Source organism: Myotis nattereri, assembly GCF_964212035.1.
Source record: "Myotis nattereri genome assembly, contig: HAP1_SCAFFOLD_359, whole genome shotgun sequence".
NCBI lineage: Eukaryota > Metazoa > Chordata > Mammalia > Chiroptera > Vespertilionidae > Myotis > Myotis nattereri.
This window is the reverse complement of record NW_027669531.1, coordinates 1-20,013: the sequence shown is the minus strand read 5'-3', so window position 1 is coordinate 20,013 and position 20,013 is coordinate 1. Positions and strand designations below refer to the sequence as shown.

At 53.6% G+C, this 20,013-nt stretch overlaps 4 protein-coding genes across 4 annotated transcripts; all 4 read right to left on the bottom strand.

Annotated features, from left to right (window-relative positions):
- Positions 1-1,250: 1,250 nt before the first annotated feature.
- On the bottom strand, positions 1,251-3,925 carry LOC308512616 (E3 ubiquitin-protein ligase RBBP6-like; the record flags this gene model as incomplete). Its single annotated transcript, XM_081115524.1, has 1 exon — positions 1,251-3,925. One exon carries the CDS (start codon positions 3,923-3,925, stop codon positions 1,529-1,531), a length of 2,397 nt encoding a protein of 798 aa, XP_080971650.1. The 3' UTR covers positions 1,251-1,528.
- A 1,653-nt stretch (positions 3,926-5,578) lies between these two features.
- Positions 5,579-8,253, bottom strand: LOC308512615 (E3 ubiquitin-protein ligase RBBP6-like; the record flags this gene model as incomplete). The annotated part of the gene is made up of 1 exon (XM_081115523.1): positions 5,579-8,253. One exon carries the CDS (start codon positions 8,251-8,253, stop codon positions 5,857-5,859), a length of 2,397 nt encoding a protein of 798 aa, XP_080971649.1. The 3' UTR covers positions 5,579-5,856.
- A 1,651-nt stretch (positions 8,254-9,904) lies between these two features.
- Positions 9,905-12,579, bottom strand: LOC308512613 (E3 ubiquitin-protein ligase RBBP6-like; the record flags this gene model as incomplete). Its single annotated transcript, XM_081115522.1, has 1 exon — positions 9,905-12,579. The coding sequence occupies one exon, from the start codon at positions 12,577-12,579 to the stop codon at positions 10,183-10,185; it is 2,397 nt and encodes a 798-aa protein (XP_080971648.1). The 3' UTR covers positions 9,905-10,182.
- Positions 12,580-14,234: 1,655 nt separating this feature from the next.
- On the bottom strand, positions 14,235-16,909 carry LOC308512612 (E3 ubiquitin-protein ligase RBBP6-like; the record flags this gene model as incomplete). The annotated part of the gene is made up of 1 exon (XM_081115521.1): positions 14,235-16,909. The coding sequence occupies one exon, from the start codon at positions 16,907-16,909 to the stop codon at positions 14,513-14,515; it is 2,397 nt and encodes a 798-aa protein (XP_080971647.1). The 3' UTR covers positions 14,235-14,512.
- Positions 16,910-20,013: the final 3,104 nt, after the last annotated feature.

The window sequence follows — 20,013 nt, the reverse complement described above, 5'->3', positions numbered from 1 at the left end:
GCCCGTGCTTCTCTCACCTTCCGCTCCCTTCGCCTCTAGTCTCAGAACGGCGAGAACAGGCCCGGAAACTGCGAAGACCAGTTCTTCCTTTCTGTTCTGCCCGGTGCGGCTCCCGAGATGGCGGGGTCCAGCGGCAGCAGGTCCAGGGGTTCCCAAAGGTGTGGATGGAGTCGCCAAAGAAGAAATGACACGGAGACAGCGTTCCGTGGATCGGCAGCCTAGCCAGGTGCTAGCCAGGTGCTTAGCGGCTTCTATGTCCCGGGACCGGGTCTTCGCAAGATCTCTCCCCTGAAAGCTCCTTTGGAGAACGAGGACGACGATCACGACCACAGCCTGGAGCTGAGAAGCTCTGCCAAGGGGACCCTGCTTTCTTTTATAGTCCGGGAGCGTGGTGGGAGGAGCCAAATCAGCCGGCCGCCCGCTCCACCAATCAGCGGCCCCCAGGACTGAAAGCCTCACCGCTCCAGGACCAGTAGAGGGCGCCACCGGCCCGCCGAAGCGATTCCTGGGGGCTTCGGGAGGACTTGGGAGATGGGGCAGGGGCCCAGGGAGGCGCGCAGGGCTCCGCCTCCACGCCTTGCGGGGCGGCATCGCGGTTTTCTGCGTTGAAGAGGGGACAATACATATTTACACAGGCTCAGGTGGGGCGGGGACAAGCCACAAGGAAAAAAGGCCACAGTAAAACTCCTAGACGTGAGGCACTCCTTTGATAGCGGAATTTGTGCTACCGTGTGTGTGTGTGTGTGTGTGTGTGTGTGTGTGTGTGTGTGGTACGGGGGCTTGGGGAGTTCATGGCGGGGAGGGGGGGGGGCGTTAGGTGGATCGGTGTGGGGGTGGGAGTGCGTGTGGGTGTGCACATCCGCAGTCACACAAGGACACTCCTTGCTTTGAATGGTCCGTCCACACCCATGAGCACGCTTCAGCCCCTGCATTCTCGCAGACAGCGTCCCCTGCTTGTCCTTCCCAGAACTGAGGAAGTCCAATCACCTGGCTCTGCCTTCCCCCGGAGCGAGGGTTGCATTGGTGCTTCTCGACCAGCCGAGGGCGGAATGGGCTCTTCAGCCCCAGAACCAGTCAACCCAATCTCCGTTATCCACAGCCAAAGACTATGTCGGGACCCGCCCATCTGGTCTACCGCCCCGCCCCACCCCGCCCCCCTCCCCCTTCCCCGCCCCTCTCCCTCTCTGGATGGATGGCCAGGCCCCCCACAGAGACCAAGTCCGGGCCTGGCCATCTGGTCTTACCAAAGCGTCAGTGCGTCAGTGCGTTGAAAAGCTGGATCACAGTGTTTTCTAAGGAGTCCTTTCTTTTGTTGTTGTTGTGGGCATTTATTTTTTTTTTTTACTTTTTTTTTTAAGGAGGGTTTTCTGGGGGTCTTTTGTTTGTTTATTTGTTTGTTTTGTTTGTTTGTTTGTTTGTGGGGTTTTTTGTTTGTTTGTTTGTTTGTTTGTTTTTGCCCCTGGGACGTATCTCATCACTGGACTTGTAGGTTCTCTTGATTTTCCAGAAGGTTCTAACAACTCTGTGTTTAGAAGGCCTTCGCTTCCTTCCGCCTTCGATGTTCCTTATGTTTACTTCCTTTACCATCTCCTGCAGCACTGTCGCTCTCCTTCTCTTTTGACTTTGTACTATCCTTCCTATTGTGGCTGTCTCTTGTTGAAAGCTTTTCTGGAGAGTTGCTACCACCTATGTTTCGACTTCTACGACTCTGTCCACCCGAGTAAACTTCTCTGCGGCCCCTTGTAAGGGGAGAATTCCTGATATGAGGTGGTGAAAAGCTCTCTGGGGGAAAGTTATCTCCATTTGCTGATGCTCGAGGCTGTGCTCCAGCAGCATAACCTCTGTAGTATTTGTCATACCACTCTCTGTATTTTCTCTCCCACTCTCGGTAATGCTGGTTTTCAAAGGGGTCTCTAAAGTCAACACTCCTGCCATAATAAGCTTTTCTGTCATGTGGTGGTGGAACTTCTCTGTATCTATTAACATGTGCACGTCCTGTTTCCCCTTGTGGTACAGTCCGTTTATTTGGAGGCTGTCCCCTAAATGCTGGAGGGGACCTTGATCGCGAAGGACATCGCCTATATAGTGGTGACCTTGACCTAGATCGACGATATCCATGAGATCTAGACCTTGGGCGGCAATTCCGACTCTTGCCTCTGCCCCTTCTGGGGTATGGAAGTGATGGCGAATAGGAAGGAGATTGTGAGCAGCTAGATGATCGGGAATAAGAAGGTGACCGCGTTGAACCAGATCTTGATTTAGGGTAAGTAGAAGGACTTCTGGAGTATGAGGAACCACCATAGGGATATTTAGACTCTCCTTTTAGCCGTCGCTGCTCTCTATAGAATTCTTCCCCGGGCCCAAGTGGTGCTTGTGTTTTTGGGATGGTATTTGAATGAGCAGTCTGCACTCCTGATGATCCCCAAGGCGTTGACAAATTGGCTGGCGCTGGAGGGAACCCGGGGGGAGGGACGCTATACCCAGCAGGTGGTGACTGTCCAAGCAAAGATGGGGTTCCAAGCACAGGCACCGGGTAACCTTTCTCCTCCACAAGGGCAGTCATTGCTATTGAAGAGGTTCCCTTTGAATATTCTGAGGCAAGGGCTGCGGCTGGCACTATTTTATGATCGGAATCCCGGAAAGGCCCATCTGATTTTTCCCGGTGGACTGATATGGACACCGTTGCAGTTATATCAGGTACAGGCACTGGGGTGGATGAATTTCCGGGCACAGCAGGGGCTAAGGGAGACTGATTAGAAGTTAATGAAGATATAGAGGGAGCCGGGTGGCCTGATGAAGACGTCACTGGAGTTATCGGAGGATCTTGCTGTCTTGATATTGGAGATCTCATCAGAGGCTGTAGATTCCGCTGAATGAGAGGTCTCGGTGGCGGTATCGGGGGTGGTGGTGGGGGTAACTGTTTCCGCAGTCTTTTTGTATAACCACCAGTTCCATTTTTGAAGTTAGTAACAGCCTGTCGCAAGAATTTATTGGCAATTAAAGCATCGGGAGAGACATCATGTTGATGACACGTTGGGCACGTATGGTCCTCTGATTCCAAGAGCGCTGTTCTTATACACTCATCACAATAGCTGTTTGCGCAGCAGGGAATGACAGCGGCATCAGTCACGATGTCTTTGCAGATGGGACACAGCAACTCGTCTGGGATAGGGTCGTCCTTTTCAGAAGACGAAGAGGGCTCCTCTGGTAAGAAAGGTGGCCTTTCTTTCTTCCCAATTGCATATGCCTCTGCCTCTATAGTCGGTATTGCGTATGTCCCAGTGTTGGTGAGCTTTGCACCTTTCATGTTAGGATCTTTCACTTCCATCATGAAACTTCTGGGGATTCCAGTGCTCTTTTTAATCCTAGGGCGAGGTTCGAAGCGTTCATCCCCGTTTGTTGGGCAGTTCTTAATATAATGGCCGGGTCTACCACAGCGGAAACAGGTATAAGATGGAGGTGGTGGACCTAGAGGCTTCTTCACGCAATTGACGGGGCCATATGCATGACCAGATTGCGACATCATGGCTTTAATTTTATCTTCTTCAGAAGCATTGGCTTCAGCCAGATTGGCAGTCTGCGTAAGCTGGGCCACAGAAATAGATGCAGAAGAGTCATCAGTGACTGTTGAAGTGCCCATCACTGGTTCCGTGCGACGTATAGCGTCCGCCTTGCTTGTAGATTTCACACCTCCAGTAGGAATTCTTCTAACAATTACAGATACGTTCTTAGGAATCAGAGCATTGTCATCGGTGTATTCTTCCTCGGTCTGCGCGTTGCTGATCTGCAGGTCGCAGTTGGCAGCTTTCAGCTTCTCTCTCCCCATAATCTGCTTCTTTAGGTCACGGAGGGAGATGTGCCGCCCATCAAAGGTGGCGATGGCATAGTTGAGTTTGGAAGCGAATTTATAATGCACACAGGCCATGGTGCCAAAGGACTCCTAACTAAGGTCGGGTGTGGAGACGTGGACACGCTCAATATATGTATATTTGTGTACTTAAGAGCAGAATACGCCCATACACAGAACACCCGCAAGACACCGAAGGACCGCAGGCCTCGGGTTCAACACCCCCACCCCACAGCAGGGGCGTGAGAACCGCAATCCAGACCTCGAGCACGGAATCACTTAAGGTGCAGGAGGGTGGACCAGGGCGGGAGGGCCAGGGGCTCCGCCAAGGGGCACTGCGTCTCCACCAAGCCGGCAGCGGGCCTCCACCGGGCTCCGGGAACGGCCTCGCCACCCAGGCCCCGCTGGCGGGCGGCCAGGGGCCTTGGTGGCCTGTCACCGCCGCCGCCGCCGAGGCTCCCGGACGCTTCCCCACCCGAGTGCCCGTGCTTCTCTCACCTTCCGCTCCCTTCGCCTCTAGTCTCAGAACGGCGAGAACAGGCCCGGAAACTGCGAAGACCAGTTCTTCCTTTCTGTTCTGCCCGGTGCGGCTCCCGAGATGGCGGGGTCCAGCGGCAGCAGGTCCAGGGGTTCCCAAAGGTGTGGATGGAGTCGCCAAAGAAGAAATGACACGGAGACAGCGTTCCGTGGATCGGCAGCCTAGCCAGGTGCTAGCCAGGTGCTTAGCGGCTTCTATGTCCCGGGACCGGGTCTTCGCAAGATCTCTCCCCTGAAAGCTCCTTTGGAGAACGAGGACGACGATCACGACCACAGCCTGGAGCTGAGAAGCTCTGCCAAGGGGACCCTGCTTTCTTTTATAGTCCGGGAGCGTGGTGGGAGGAGCCAAATCAGCCGGCCGCCCGCTCCACCAATCAGCGGCCCCCAGGACTGAAAGCCTCACCGCTCCAGGACCAGTAGAGGGCGCCACCGGCCCGCCGAAGCGATTCCTGGGGGCTTCGGGAGGACTTGGGAGATGGGGCAGGGGCCCAGGGAGGCGCGCAGGGCTCCGCCTCCACGCCTTGCGGGGCGGCATCGCGGTTTTCTGCGTTGAAGAGGGGACAATACATATTTACACAGGCTCAGGTGGGGCGGGGACAAGCCACAAGGAAAAAAGGCCACAGTAAAACTCCTAGACGTGAGGCACTCCTTTGATAGCGGAATTTGTGCTACCGTGTGTGTGTGTGTGTGTGTGTGTGTGTGTGTGTGTGTGTGGTACGGGGGCTTGGGGAGTTCATGGCGGGGAGGGGGGGGGGCGTTAGGTGGATCGGTGTGGGGGTGGGAGTGCGTGTGGGTGTGCACATCCGCAGTCACACAAGGACACTCCTTGCTTTGAATGGTCCGTCCACACCCATGAGCACGCTTCAGCCCCTGCATTCTCGCAGACAGCGTCCCCTGCTTGTCCTTCCCAGAACTGAGGAAGTCCAATCACCTGGCTCTGCCTTCCCCCGGAGCGAGGGTTGCATTGGTGCTTCTCGACCAGCCGAGGGCGGAATGGGCTCTTCAGCCCCAGAACCAGTCAACCCAATCTCCGTTATCCACAGCCAAAGACTATGTCGGGACCCGCCCATCTGGTCTACCGCCCCGCCCCACCCCGCCCCCCTCCCCCTTCCCCGCCCCTCTCCCTCTCTGGATGGATGGCCAGGCCCCCCACAGAGACCAAGTCCGGGCCTGGCCATCTGGTCTTACCAAAGCGTCAGTGCGTCAGTGCGTTGAAAAGCTGGATCACAGTGTTTTCTAAGGAGTCCTTTCTTTTGTTGTTGTTGTGGGCATTTATTTTTTTTTTTTACTTTTTTTTTTAAGGAGGGTTTTCTGGGGGTCTTTTGTTTGTTTATTTGTTTGTTTTGTTTGTTTGTTTGTTTGTGGGGTTTTTTGTTTGTTTGTTTGTTTGTTTGTTTTTGCCCCTGGGACGTATCTCATCACTGGACTTGTAGGTTCTCTTGATTTTCCAGAAGGTTCTAACAACTCTGTGTTTAGAAGGCCTTCGCTTCCTTCCGCCTTCGATGTTCCTTATGTTTACTTCCTTTACCATCTCCTGCAGCACTGTCGCTCTCCTTCTCTTTTGACTTTGTACTATCCTTCCTATTGTGGCTGTCTCTTGTTGAAAGCTTTTCTGGAGAGTTGCTACCACCTATGTTTCGACTTCTACGACTCTGTCCACCCGAGTAAACTTCTCTGCGGCCCCTTGTAAGGGGAGAATTCCTGATATGAGGTGGTGAAAAGCTCTCTGGGGGAAAGTTATCTCCATTTGCTGATGCTCGAGGCTGTGCTCCAGCAGCATAACCTCTGTAGTATTTGTCATACCACTCTCTGTATTTTCTCTCCCACTCTCGGTAATGCTGGTTTTCAAAGGGGTCTCTAAAGTCAACACTCCTGCCATAATAAGCTTTTCTGTCATGTGGTGGTGGAACTTCTCTGTATCTATTAACATGTGCACGTCCTGTTTCCCCTTGTGGTACAGTCCGTTTATTTGGAGGCTGTCCCCTAAATGCTGGAGGGGACCTTGATCGCGAAGGACATCGCCTATATAGTGGTGACCTTGACCTAGATCGACGATATCCATGAGATCTAGACCTTGGGCGGCAATTCCGACTCTTGCCTCTGCCCCTTCTGGGGTATGGAAGTGATGGCGAATAGGAAGGAGATTGTGAGCAGCTAGATGATCGGGAATAAGAAGGTGACCGCGTTGAACCAGATCTTGATTTAGGGTAAGTAGAAGGACTTCTGGAGTATGAGGAACCACCATAGGGATATTTAGACTCTCCTTTTAGCCGTCGCTGCTCTCTATAGAATTCTTCCCCGGGCCCAAGTGGTGCTTGTGTTTTTGGGATGGTATTTGAATGAGCAGTCTGCACTCCTGATGATCCCCAAGGCGTTGACAAATTGGCTGGCGCTGGAGGGAACCCGGGGGGAGGGACGCTATACCCAGCAGGTGGTGACTGTCCAAGCAAAGATGGGGTTCCAAGCACAGGCACCGGGTAACCTTTCTCCTCCACAAGGGCAGTCATTGCTATTGAAGAGGTTCCCTTTGAATATTCTGAGGCAAGGGCTGCGGCTGGCACTATTTTATGATCGGAATCCCGGAAAGGCCCATCTGATTTTTCCCGGTGGACTGATATGGACACCGTTGCAGTTATATCAGGTACAGGCACTGGGGTGGATGAATTTCCGGGCACAGCAGGGGCTAAGGGAGACTGATTAGAAGTTAATGAAGATATAGAGGGAGCCGGGTGGCCTGATGAAGACGTCACTGGAGTTATCGGAGGATCTTGCTGTCTTGATATTGGAGATCTCATCAGAGGCTGTAGATTCCGCTGAATGAGAGGTCTCGGTGGCGGTATCGGGGGTGGTGGTGGGGGTAACTGTTTCCGCAGTCTTTTTGTATAACCACCAGTTCCATTTTTGAAGTTAGTAACAGCCTGTCGCAAGAATTTATTGGCAATTAAAGCATCGGGAGAGACATCATGTTGATGACACGTTGGGCACGTATGGTCCTCTGATTCCAAGAGCGCTGTTCTTATACACTCATCACAATAGCTGTTTGCGCAGCAGGGAATGACAGCGGCATCAGTCACGATGTCTTTGCAGATGGGACACAGCAACTCGTCTGGGATAGGGTCGTCCTTTTCAGAAGACGAAGAGGGCTCCTCTGGTAAGAAAGGTGGCCTTTCTTTCTTCCCAATTGCATATGCCTCTGCCTCTATAGTCGGTATTGCGTATGTCCCAGTGTTGGTGAGCTTTGCACCTTTCATGTTAGGATCTTTCACTTCCATCATGAAACTTCTGGGGATTCCAGTGCTCTTTTTAATCCTAGGGCGAGGTTCGAAGCGTTCATCCCCGTTTGTTGGGCAGTTCTTAATATAATGGCCGGGTCTACCACAGCGGAAACAGGTATAAGATGGAGGTGGTGGACCTAGAGGCTTCTTCACGCAATTGACGGGGCCATATGCATGACCAGATTGCGACATCATGGCTTTAATTTTATCTTCTTCAGAAGCATTGGCTTCAGCCAGATTGGCAGTCTGCGTAAGCTGGGCCACAGAAATAGATGCAGAAGAGTCATCAGTGACTGTTGAAGTGCCCATCACTGGTTCCGTGCGACGTATAGCGTCCGCCTTGCTTGTAGATTTCACACCTCCAGTAGGAATTCTTCTAACAATTACAGATACGTTCTTAGGAATCAGAGCATTGTCATCGGTGTATTCTTCCTCGGTCTGCGCGTTGCTGATCTGCAGGTCGCAGTTGGCAGCTTTCAGCTTCTCTCTCCCCATAATCTGCTTCTTTAGGTCACGGAGGGAGATGTGCCGCCCATCAAAGGTGGCGATGGCATAGTTGAGTTTGGAAGCGAATTTATAATGCACACAGGCCATGGTGCCAAAGGACTCCTAACTAAGGTCGGGTGTGGAGACGTGGACACGCTCAATATATGTATATTTGTGTACTTAAGAGCAGAATACGCCCATACACAGAACACCCGCAAGACACCGAAGGACCGCAGGCCTCGGGTTCAACACCCCCACCCCACAGCAGGGGCGTGAGAACCGCAATCCAGACCTCGAGCACGGAATCACTTAAGGTGCAGGAGGGTGGACCAGGGCGGGAGGGCCAGGGGCTCCGCCAAGGGGCACTGCGTCTCCACCAAGCCGGCAGCGGGCCTCCACCGGGCTCCGGGAACGGCCTCGCCACCCAGGCCCCGCTGGCGGGCGGCCAGGGGCCTTGGTGGCCTGTCACCGCCGCCGCCGCCGAGGCTCCCGGACGCTTCCCCACCCGAGTGCCCGTGCTTCTCTCACCTTCCGCTCCCTTCGCCTCTAGTCTCAGAACGGCGAGAACAGGCCCGGAAACTGCGAAGACCAGTTCTTCCTTTCTGTTCTGCCCGGTGCGGCTCCCGAGATGGCGGGGTCCAGCGGCAGCAGGTCCAGGGGTTCCCAAAGGTGTGGATGGAGTCGCCAAAGAAGAAATGACACGGAGACAGCGTTCCGTGGATCGGCAGCCTAGCCAGGTGCTAGCCAGGTGCTTAGCGGCTTCTATGTCCCGGGACCGGGTCTTCGCAAGATCTCTCCCCTGAAAGCTCCTTTGGAGAACGAGGACGACGATCACGACCACAGCCTGGAGCTGAGAAGCTCTGCCAAGGGGACCCTGCTTTCTTTTATAGTCCGGGAGCGTGGTGGGAGGAGCCAAATCAGCCGGCCGCCCGCTCCACCAATCAGCGGCCCCCAGGACTGAAAGCCTCACCGCTCCAGGACCAGTAGAGGGCGCCACCGGCCCGCCGAAGCGATTCCTGGGGGCTTCGGGAGGACTTGGGAGATGGGGCAGGGGCCCAGGGAGGCGCGCAGGGCTCCGCCTCCACGCCTTGCGGGGCGGCATCGCGGTTTTCTGCGTTGAAGAGGGGACAATACATATTTACACAGGCTCAGGTGGGGCGGGGACAAGCCACAAGGAAAAAAGGCCACAGTAAAACTCCTAGACGTGAGGCACTCCTTTGATAGCGGAATTTGTGCTACCGTGTGTGTGTGTGTGTGTGTGTGTGTGTGTGTGTGTGTGGTACGGGGGCTTGGGGAGTTCATGGCGGGGAGGGGGGGGGGCGTTAGGTGGATCGGTGTGGGGGTGGGAGTGCGTGTGGGTGTGCACATCCGCAGTCACACAAGGACACTCCTTGCTTTGAATGGTCCGTCCACACCCATGAGCACGCTTCAGCCCCTGCATTCTCGCAGACAGCGTCCCCTGCTTGTCCTTCCCAGAACTGAGGAAGTCCAATCACCTGGCTCTGCCTTCCCCCGGAGCGAGGGTTGCATTGGTGCTTCTCGACCAGCCGAGGGCGGAATGGGCTCTTCAGCCCCAGAACCAGTCAACCCAATCTCCGTTATCCACAGCCAAAGACTATGTCGGGACCCGCCCATCTGGTCTACCGCCCCGCCCCACCCCGCCCCCCTCCCCCTTCCCCGCCCCTCTCCCTCTCTGGATGGATGGCCAGGCCCCCCACAGAGACCAAGTCCGGGCCTGGCCATCTGGTCTTACCAAAGCGTCAGTGCGTCAGTGCGTTGAAAAGCTGGATCACAGTGTTTTCTAAGGAGTCCTTTCTTTTGTTGTTGTTGTGGGCATTTATTTTTTTTTTTTACTTTTTTTTTTAAGGAGGGTTTTCTGGGGGTCTTTTGTTTGTTTATTTGTTTGTTTTGTTTGTTTGTTTGTTTGTGGGGTTTTTTGTTTGTTTGTTTGTTTGTTTGTTTTTGCCCCTGGGACGTATCTCATCACTGGACTTGTAGGTTCTCTTGATTTTCCAGAAGGTTCTAACAACTCTGTGTTTAGAAGGCCTTCGCTTCCTTCCGCCTTCGATGTTCCTTATGTTTACTTCCTTTACCATCTCCTGCAGCACTGTCGCTCTCCTTCTCTTTTGACTTTGTACTATCCTTCCTATTGTGGCTGTCTCTTGTTGAAAGCTTTTCTGGAGAGTTGCTACCACCTATGTTTCGACTTCTACGACTCTGTCCACCCGAGTAAACTTCTCTGCGGCCCCTTGTAAGGGGAGAATTCCTGATATGAGGTGGTGAAAAGCTCTCTGGGGGAAAGTTATCTCCATTTGCTGATGCTCGAGGCTGTGCTCCAGCAGCATAACCTCTGTAGTATTTGTCATACCACTCTCTGTATTTTCTCTCCCACTCTCGGTAATGCTGGTTTTCAAAGGGGTCTCTAAAGTCAACACTCCTGCCATAATAAGCTTTTCTGTCATGTGGTGGTGGAACTTCTCTGTATCTATTAACATGTGCACGTCCTGTTTCCCCTTGTGGTACAGTCCGTTTATTTGGAGGCTGTCCCCTAAATGCTGGAGGGGACCTTGATCGCGAAGGACATCGCCTATATAGTGGTGACCTTGACCTAGATCGACGATATCCATGAGATCTAGACCTTGGGCGGCAATTCCGACTCTTGCCTCTGCCCCTTCTGGGGTATGGAAGTGATGGCGAATAGGAAGGAGATTGTGAGCAGCTAGATGATCGGGAATAAGAAGGTGACCGCGTTGAACCAGATCTTGATTTAGGGTAAGTAGAAGGACTTCTGGAGTATGAGGAACCACCATAGGGATATTTAGACTCTCCTTTTAGCCGTCGCTGCTCTCTATAGAATTCTTCCCCGGGCCCAAGTGGTGCTTGTGTTTTTGGGATGGTATTTGAATGAGCAGTCTGCACTCCTGATGATCCCCAAGGCGTTGATAAATTGGCTGGCGCTGGAGGGAACCCGGGGGGAGGGACGCTATACCCAGCAGGTGGTGACTGTCCAAGCAAAGATGGGGTTCCAAGCACAGGCACCGGGTAACCTTTCTCCTCCACAAGGGCAGTCATTGCTATTGAAGAGGTTCCCTTTGAATATTCTGAGGCAAGGGCTGCGGCTGGCACTATTTTATGATCGGAATCCCGGAAAGGCCCATCTGATTTTTCCCGGTGGACTGATATGGACACCGTTGCAGTTATATCAGGTACAGGCACTGGGGTGGATGAATTTCCGGGCACAGCAGGGGCTAAGGGAGACTGATTAGAAGTTAATGAAGATATAGAGGGAGCCGGGTGGCCTGATGAAGACGTCACTGGAGTTATCGGAGGATCTTGCTGTCTTGATATTGGAGATCTCATCAGAGGCTGTAGATTCCGCTGAATGAGAGGTCTCGGTGGCGGTATCGGGGGTGGTGGTGGGGGTAACTGTTTCCGCAGTCTTTTTGTATAACCACCAGTTCCATTTTTGAAGTTAGTAACAGCCTGTCGCAAGAATTTATTGGCAATTAAAGCATCGGGAGAGACATCATGTTGATGACACGTTGGGCACGTATGGTCCTCTGATTCCAAGAGCGCTGTTCTTATACACTCATCACAATAGCTGTTTGCGCAGCAGGGAATGACAGCGGCATCAGTCACGATGTCTTTGCAGATGGGACACAGCAACTCGTCTGGGATAGGGTCGTCCTTTTCAGAAGACGAAGAGGGCTCCTCTGGTAAGAAAGGTGGCCTTTCTTTCTTCCCAATTGCATATGCCTCTGCCTCTATAGTCGGTATTGCGTATGTCCCAGTGTTGGTGAGCTTTGCACCTTTCATGTTAGGATCTTTCACTTCCATCATGAAACTTCTGGGGATTCCAGTGCTCTTTTTAATCCTAGGGCGAGGTTCGAAGCGTTCATCCCCGTTTGTTGGGCAGTTCTTAATATAATGGCCGGGTCTACCACAGCGGAAACAGGTATAAGATGGAGGTGGTGGACCTAGAGGCTTCTTCACGCAATTGACGGGGCCATATGCATGACCAGATTGCGACATCATGGCTTTAATTTTATCTTCTTCAGAAGCATTGGCTTCAGCCAGATTGGCAGTCTGCGTAAGCTGGGCCACAGAAATAGATGCAGAAGAGTCATCAGTGACTGTTGAAGTGCCCATCACTGGTTCCGTGCGACGTATAGCGTCCGCCTTGCTTGTAGATTTCACACCTCCAGTAGGAATTCTTCTAACAATTACAGATACGTTCTTAGGAATCAGAGCATTGTCATCGGTGTATTCTTCCTCGGTCTGCGCGTTGCTGATCTGCAGGTCGCAGTTGGCAGCTTTCAGCTTCTCTCTCCCCATAATCTGCTTCTTTAGGTCACGGAGGGAGATGTGCCGCCCATCAAAGGTGGCGATGGCATAGTTGAGTTTGGAAGCGAATTTATAATGCACACAGGCCATGGTGCCAAAGGACTCCTAACTAAGGTCGGGTGTGGAGACGTGGACACGCTCAATATATGTATATTTGTGTACTTAAGAGCAGAATACGCCCATACACAGAACACCCGCAAGACACCGAAGGACCGCAGGCCTCGGGTTCAACACCCCCACCCCACAGCAGGGGCGTGAGAACCGCAATCCAGACCTCGAGCACGGAATCACTTAAGGTGCAGGAGGGTGGACCAGGGCGGGAGGGCCAGGGGCTCCGCCAAGGGGCACTGCGTCTCCACCAAGCCGGCAGCGGGCCTCCACCGGGCTCCGGGAACGGCCTCGCCACCCAGGCCCCGCTGGCGGGCGGCCAGGGGCCTTGGTGGCCTGTCACCGCCGCCGCCGCCGAGGCTCCCGGACGCTTCCCCACCCGAGTGCCCGTGCTTCTCTCACCTTCCGCTCCCTTCGCCTCTAGTCTCAGAACGGCGAGAACAGGCCCGGAAACTGCGAAGACCAGTTCTTCCTTTCTGTTCTGCCCGGTGCGGCTCCCGAGATGGCGGGGTCCAGCGGCAGCAGGTCCAGGGGTTCCCAAAGGTGTGGATGGAGTCGCCAAAGAAGAAATGACACGGAGACAGCGTTCCGTGGATCGGCAGCCTAGCCAGGTGCTAGCCAGGTGCTTAGCGGCTTCTATGTCCCGGGACCGGGTCTTCGCAAGATCTCTCCCCTGAAAGCTCCTTTGGAGAACGAGGACGACGATCACGACCACAGCCTGGAGCTGAGAAGCTCTGCCAAGGGGACCCTGCTTTCTTTTATAGTCCGGGAGCGTGGTGGGAGGAGCCAAATCAGCCGGCCGCCCGCTCCACCAATCAGCGGCCCCCAGGACTGAAAGCCTCACCGCTCCAGGACCAGTAGAGGGCGCCACCGGCCCGCCGAAGCGATTCCTGGGGGCTTCGGGAGGACTTGGGAGATGGGGCAGGGGCCCAGGGAGGCGCGCAGGGCTCCGCCTCCACGCCTTGCGGGGCGGCATCGCGGTTTTCTGCGTTGAAGAGGGGACAATACATATTTACACAGGCTCAGGTGGGGCGGGGACAAGCCACAAGGAAAAAAGGCCACAGTAAAACTCCTAGACGTGAGGCACTCCTTTGATAGCGGAATTTGTGCTACCGTGTGTGTGTGTGTGTGTGTGTGTGTGTGTGTGTGTGTGTGTGGTACGGGGGCTTGGGGAGTTCATGGCGGGGAGGGGGGGGGGCGTTAGGTGGATCGGTGTGGGGGTGGGAGTGCGTGTGGGTGTGCACATCCGCAGTCACACAAGGACACTCCTTGCTTTGAATGGTCCGTCCACACCCATGAGCACGCTTCAGCCCCTGCATTCTCGCAGACAGCGTCCCCTGCTTGTCCTTCCCAGAACTGAGGAAGTCCAATCACCTGGCTCTGCCTTCCCCCGGAGCGAGGGTTGCATTGGTGCTTCTCGACCAGCCGAGGGCGGAATGGGCTCTTCAGCCCCAGAACCAGTCAACCCAATCTCCGTTATCCACAGCCAAAGACTATGTCGGGACCCGCCCATCTGGTCTACCGCCCCGCCCCACCCCGCCCCCCTCCCCCTTCCCCGCCCCTCTCCCTCTCTGGATGGATGGCCAGGCCCCCCACAGAGACCAAGTCCGGGCCTGGCCATCTGGTCTTACCAAAGCGTCAGTGCGTCAGTGCGTTGAAAAGCTGGATCACAGTGTTTTCTAAGGAGTCCTTTCTTTTGTTGTTGTTGTGGGCATTTATTTTTTTTTTTTACTTTTTTTTTTAAGGAGGGTTTTCTGGGGGTCTTTTGTTTGTTTATTTGTTTGTTTTGTTTGTTTGTTTGTTTGTGGGGTTTTTTGTTTGTTTGTTTGTTTGTTTGTTTTTGCCCCTGGGACGTATCTCATCACTGGACTTGTAGGTTCTCTTGATTTTCCAGAAGGTTCTAACAACTCTGTGTTTAGAAGGCCTTCGCTTCCTTCCGCCTTCGATGTTCCTTATGTTTACTTCCTTTACCATCTCCTGCAGCACTGTCGCTCTCCTTCTCTTTTGACTTTGTACTATCCTTCCTATTGTGGCTGTCTCTTGTTGAAAGCTTTTCTGGAGAGTTGCTACCACCTATGTTTCGACTTCTACGACTCTGTCCACCCGAGTAAACTTCTCTGCGGCCCCTTGTAAGGGGAGAATTCCTGATATGAGGTGGTGAAAAGCTCTCTGGGGGAAAGTTATCTCCATTTGCTGATGCTCGAGGCTGTGCTCCAGCAGCATAACCTCTGTAGTATTTGTCATACCACTCTCTGTATTTTCTCTCCCACTCTCGGTAATGCTGGTTTTCAAAGGGGTCTCTAAAGTCAACACTCCTGCCATAATAAGCTTTTCTGTCATGTGGTGGTGGAACTTCTCTGTATCTATTAACATGTGCACGTCCTGTTTCCCCTTGTGGTACAGTCCGTTTATTTGGAGGCTGTCCCCTAAATGCTGGAGGGGACCTTGATCGCGAAGGACATCGCCTATATAGTGGTGACCTTGACCTAGATCGACGATATCCATGAGATCTAGACCTTGGGCGGCAATTCCGACTCTTGCCTCTGCCCCTTCTGGGGTATGGAAGTGATGGCGAATAGGAAGGAGATTGTGAGCAGCTAGATGATCGGGAATAAGAAGGTGACCGCGTTGAACCAGATCTTGATTTAGGGTAAGTAGAAGGACTTCTGGAGTATGAGGAACCACCATAGGGATATTTAGACTCTCCTTTTAGCCGTCGCTGCTCTCTATAGAATTCTTCCCCGGGCCCAAGTGGTGCTTGTGTTTTTGGGATGGTATTTGAATGAGCAGTCTGCACTCCTGATGATCCCCAAGGCGTTGACAAATTGGCTGGCGCTGGAGGGAACCCGGGGGGAGGGACGCTATACCCAGCAGGTGGTGACTGTCCAAGCAAAGATGGGGTTCCAAGCACAGGCACCGGGTAACCTTTCTCCTCCACAAGGGCAGTCATTGCTATTGAAGAGGTTCCCTTTGAATATTCTGAGGCAAGGGCTGCGGCTGGCACTATTTTATGATCGGAATCCCGGAAAGGCCCATCTGATTTTTCCCGGTGGACTGATATGGACACCGTTGCAGTTATATCAGGTACAGGCACTGGGGTGGATGAATTTCCGGGCACAGCAGGGGCTAAGGGAGACTGATTAGAAGTTAATGAAGATATAGAGGGAGCCGGGTGGCCTGATGAAGACGTCACTGGAGTTATCGGAGGATCTTGCTGTCTTGATATTGGAGATCTCATCAGAGGCTGTAGATTCCGCTGAATGAGAGGTCTCGGTGGCGGTATCGGGGGTGGTGGTGGGGGTAACTGTTTCCGCAGTCTTTTTGTATAACCACCAGTTCCATTTTTGAAGTTAGTAACAGCCTGTCGCAAGAATTTATTGGCAATTAAAGCATCGGGAGAGACATCATGTTGATGACACGTTGGGCACGTATGGTCCTCTGATTCCAAGAGCGCTGTTCTTATACACTCATCACAATAGCTGTTTGCGCAGCAGGGAATGACAGCGGCATCAGTCACGATGTCTTTGCAGATGGGACACAGCAACTCGTCTGGGATAGGGTCGTCCTTTTCAGAAGACGAAGAGGGCTCCTCTGGTAAGAAAGGTGGCCTTTCTTTCTTCCCAATTGCATATGCCTCTGCCTCTATAGTCGGTATTGCGTATGTCCCAGTGTTGGTGAGCTTTGCACCTTTCATGTTAGGATCTTTCACTTCCATCATGAAACTTCTGGGGATTCCAGTGCTCTTTTTAATCCTAGGGCGAGGTTCGAAGCGTTCATCCCCGTTTGTTGGGCAGTTCTTAATATAATGGCCGGGTCTACCACAGCGGAAACAGGTATAAGATGGAGGTGGTGGACCTAGAGGCTTCTTCACGCAATTGACGGGGCCATATGCATGACCAGATTGCGACATCATGGCTTTAATTTTATCTTCTTCAGAAGCATTGGCTTCAGCCAGATTGGCAGTCTGCGTAAGCTGGGCCACAGAAATAGATGCAGAAGAGTCATCAGTGACTGTTGAAGTGCCCATCACTGGTTCCGTGCGACGTATAGCGTCCGCCTTGCTTGTAGATTTCACACCTCCAGTAGGAATTCTTCTAACAATTACAGATACGTTCTTAGGAATCAGAGCATTGTCATCGGTGTATTCTTCCTCGGTCTGCGCGTTGCTGATCTGCAGGTCGCAGTTGGCAGCTTTCAGCTTCTCTCTCCCCATAATCTGCTTCTTTAGGTCACGGAGGGAGATGTGCCGCCCATCAAAGGTGGCGATGGCATAGTTGAGTTTGGAAGCGAATTTATAATGCACACAGGCCATGGTGCCAAAGGACTCCTAACTAAGGTCGGGTGTGGAGACGTGGACACGCTCAATATATGTATATTTGTGTACTTAAGAGCAGAATACGCCCATACACAGAACACCCGCAAGACACCGAAGGACCGCAGGCCTCGGGTTCAACACCCCCACCCCACAGCAGGGGCGTGAGAACCGCAATCCAGACCTCGAGCACGGAATCACTTAAGGTGCAGGAGGGTGGACCAGGGCGGGAGGGCCAGGGGCTCCGCCAAGGGGCACTGCGTCTCCACCAAGCCGGCAGCGGGCCTCCACCGGGCTCCGGGAACGGCCTCGCCACCCAGGCCCCGCTGGCGGGCGGCCAGGGGCCTTGGTGGCCTGTCACCGCCGCCGCCGCCGAGGCTCCCGGACGCTTCCCCACCCGAGTGCCCGTGCTTCTCTCACCTTCCGCTCCCTTCGCCTCTAGTCTCAGAACGGCGAGAACAGGCCCGGAAACTGCGAAGACCAGTTCTTCCTTTCTGTTCTGCCCGGTGCGGCTCCCGAGATGGCGGGGTCCAGCGGCAGCAGGTCCAGGGGTTCCCAAAGGTGTGGATGGAGTCGCCAAAGAAGAAATGACACGGAGACAGCGTTCCGTGGATCGGCAGCCTAGCCAGGTGCTAGCCAGGTGCTTAGCGGCTTCTATGTCCCGGGACCGGGTCTTCGCAAGATCTCTCCCCTGAAAGCTCCTTTGGAGAACGAGGACGACGATCACGACCACAGCCTGGAGCTGAGAAGCTCTGCCAAGGGGACCCTGCTTTCTTTTATAGTCCGGGAGCGTGGTGGGAGGAGCCAAATCAGCCGGCCGCCCGCTCCACCAATCAGCGGCCCCCAGGACTGAAAGCCTCACCGCTCCAGGACCAGTAGAGGGCGCCACCGGCCCGCCGAAGCGATTCCTGGGGGCTTCGGGAGGACTTGGGAGATGGGGCAGGGGCCCAGGGAGGCGCGCAGGGCTCCGCCTCCACGCCTTGCGGGGCGGCATCGCGGTTTTCTGCGTTGAAGAGGGGACAATACATATTTACACAGGCTCAGGTGGGGCGGGGACAAGCCACAAGGAAAAAAGGCCACAGTAAAACTCCTAGACGTGAGGCACTCCTTTGATAGCGGAATTTGTGCTACCGTGTGTGTGTGTGTGTGTGTGTGTGTGTGTGTGTGTGTGGTACGGGGGCTTGGGGAGTTCATGGCGGGGAGGGGGGGGGGCGTTAGGTGGATCGGTGTGGGGGTGGGAGTGCGTGTGGGTGTGCACATCCGCAGTCACACAAGGACACTCCTTGCTTTGAATGGTCCGTCCACACCCATGAGCACGCTTCAGCCCCTGCATTCTCGCAGACAGCGTCCCCTGCTTGTCCTTCCCAGAACTGAGGAAGTCCAATCACCTGGCTCTGCCTTCCCCCGGAGCGAGGGTTGCATTGGTGCTTCTCGACCAGCCGAGGGCGGAATGGGCTCTTCAGCCCCAGAACCAGTCAACCCAATCTCCGTTATCCACAGCCAAAGACTATGTCGGGACCCGCCCATCTGGTCTACCGCCCCGCCCCACCCCGCCCCCCTCCCCCTTCCCCGCCCCTCTCCCTCTCTGGATGGATGGCCAGGCCCCCCACAGAGACCAAGTCCGGGCCTGGCCATCTGGTCTTACCAAAGCGTCAGTGCGTCAGTGCGTTGAAAAGCTGGATCACAGTGTTTTCTAAGGAGTCCTTTCTTTTGTTGTTGTTGTGGGCATTTATTTTTTTTTTTTACTTTTTTTTTTAAGGAGGGTTTTCTGGGGGTCTTTTGTTTGTTTATTTGTTTGTTTTGTTTGTTTGTTTGTTTGTGGGGTTTTTTGTTTGTTTGTTTGTTTGTTTGTTTTTGCCCCTGGGACGTATCTCATCACTGGACTTGTAGGTTCTCTTGATTTTCCAGAAGGTTCTAACAACTCTGTGTTTAGAAGGCCTTCGCTTCCTTCCGCCTTCGATGTTCCTTATGTTTACTTCCTTTACCATCTCCTGCAGCACTGTCGCTCTCCTTCTCTTTTGACTTTGTACTATCCTTCCTATTGTGGCTGTCTCTTGTTGAAAGCTTTTCTGGAGAGTTGCTACCACCTATGTTTCGACTTCTACGACTCTGTCCACCCGAGTAAACTTCTCTGCGGCCCCTTGTAAGGGGAGAATTCCTGATATGAGGTGGTGAAAAGCTCTCTGGGGGAAAGTTATCTCCATTTGCTGATGCTCGAGGCTGTGCTCCAGCAGCATAACCTCTGTAGTATTTGTCATACCACTCTCTGTATTTTCTCTCCCACTCTCGGTAATGCTGGTTTTCAAAGGGGTCTCTAAAGTCAACACTCCTGCCATAATAAGCTTTTCTGTCATGTGGTGGTGGAACTTCTCTGTATCTATTAACATGTGCACGTCCTGTTTCCCCTTGTGGTACAGTCCGTTTATTTGGAGGCTGTCCCCTAAATGCTGGAGGGGACCTTGATCGCGAAGGACATCGCCTATATAGTGGTGACCTTGACCTAGATCGACGATATCCATGAGATCTAGACCTTGGGCGGCAATTCCGACTCTTGCCTCTGCCCCTTCTGGGGTATGGAAGTGATGGCGAATAGGAAGGAGATTGTGAGCAGCTAGATGATCGGGAATAAGAAGGTGACCGCGTTGAACCAGATCTTGATTTAGGGTAAGTAGAAGGACTTCTGGAGTATGAGGAACCACCATAGGGATATTTAGACTCTCCTTTTAGCCGTCGCTGCTCTCTATAGAATTCTTCCCCGGGCCCAAGTGGTGCTTGTGTTTTTGGGATGGTATTTGAATGAGCAGTCTGCACTCCTGATGATCCCCAAGGCGTTGACAAATTGGCTGGCGCTGGAGGGAACCCGGGGGGAGGGACGCTATACCCAGCAGGTGGTGACTGTCCAAGCAAAGATGGGGTTCCAAGCACAGGCACCGGGTAACCTTTCTCCTCCACAAGGGCAGTCATTGCTATTGAAGAGGTTCCCTTTGAATATTCTGAGGCAAGGGCTGCGGCTGGCACTATTTTATGATCGGAATCCCGGAAAGGCCCATCTGATTTTTCCCGGTGGACTGATATGGACACCGTTGCAGTTATATCAGGTACAG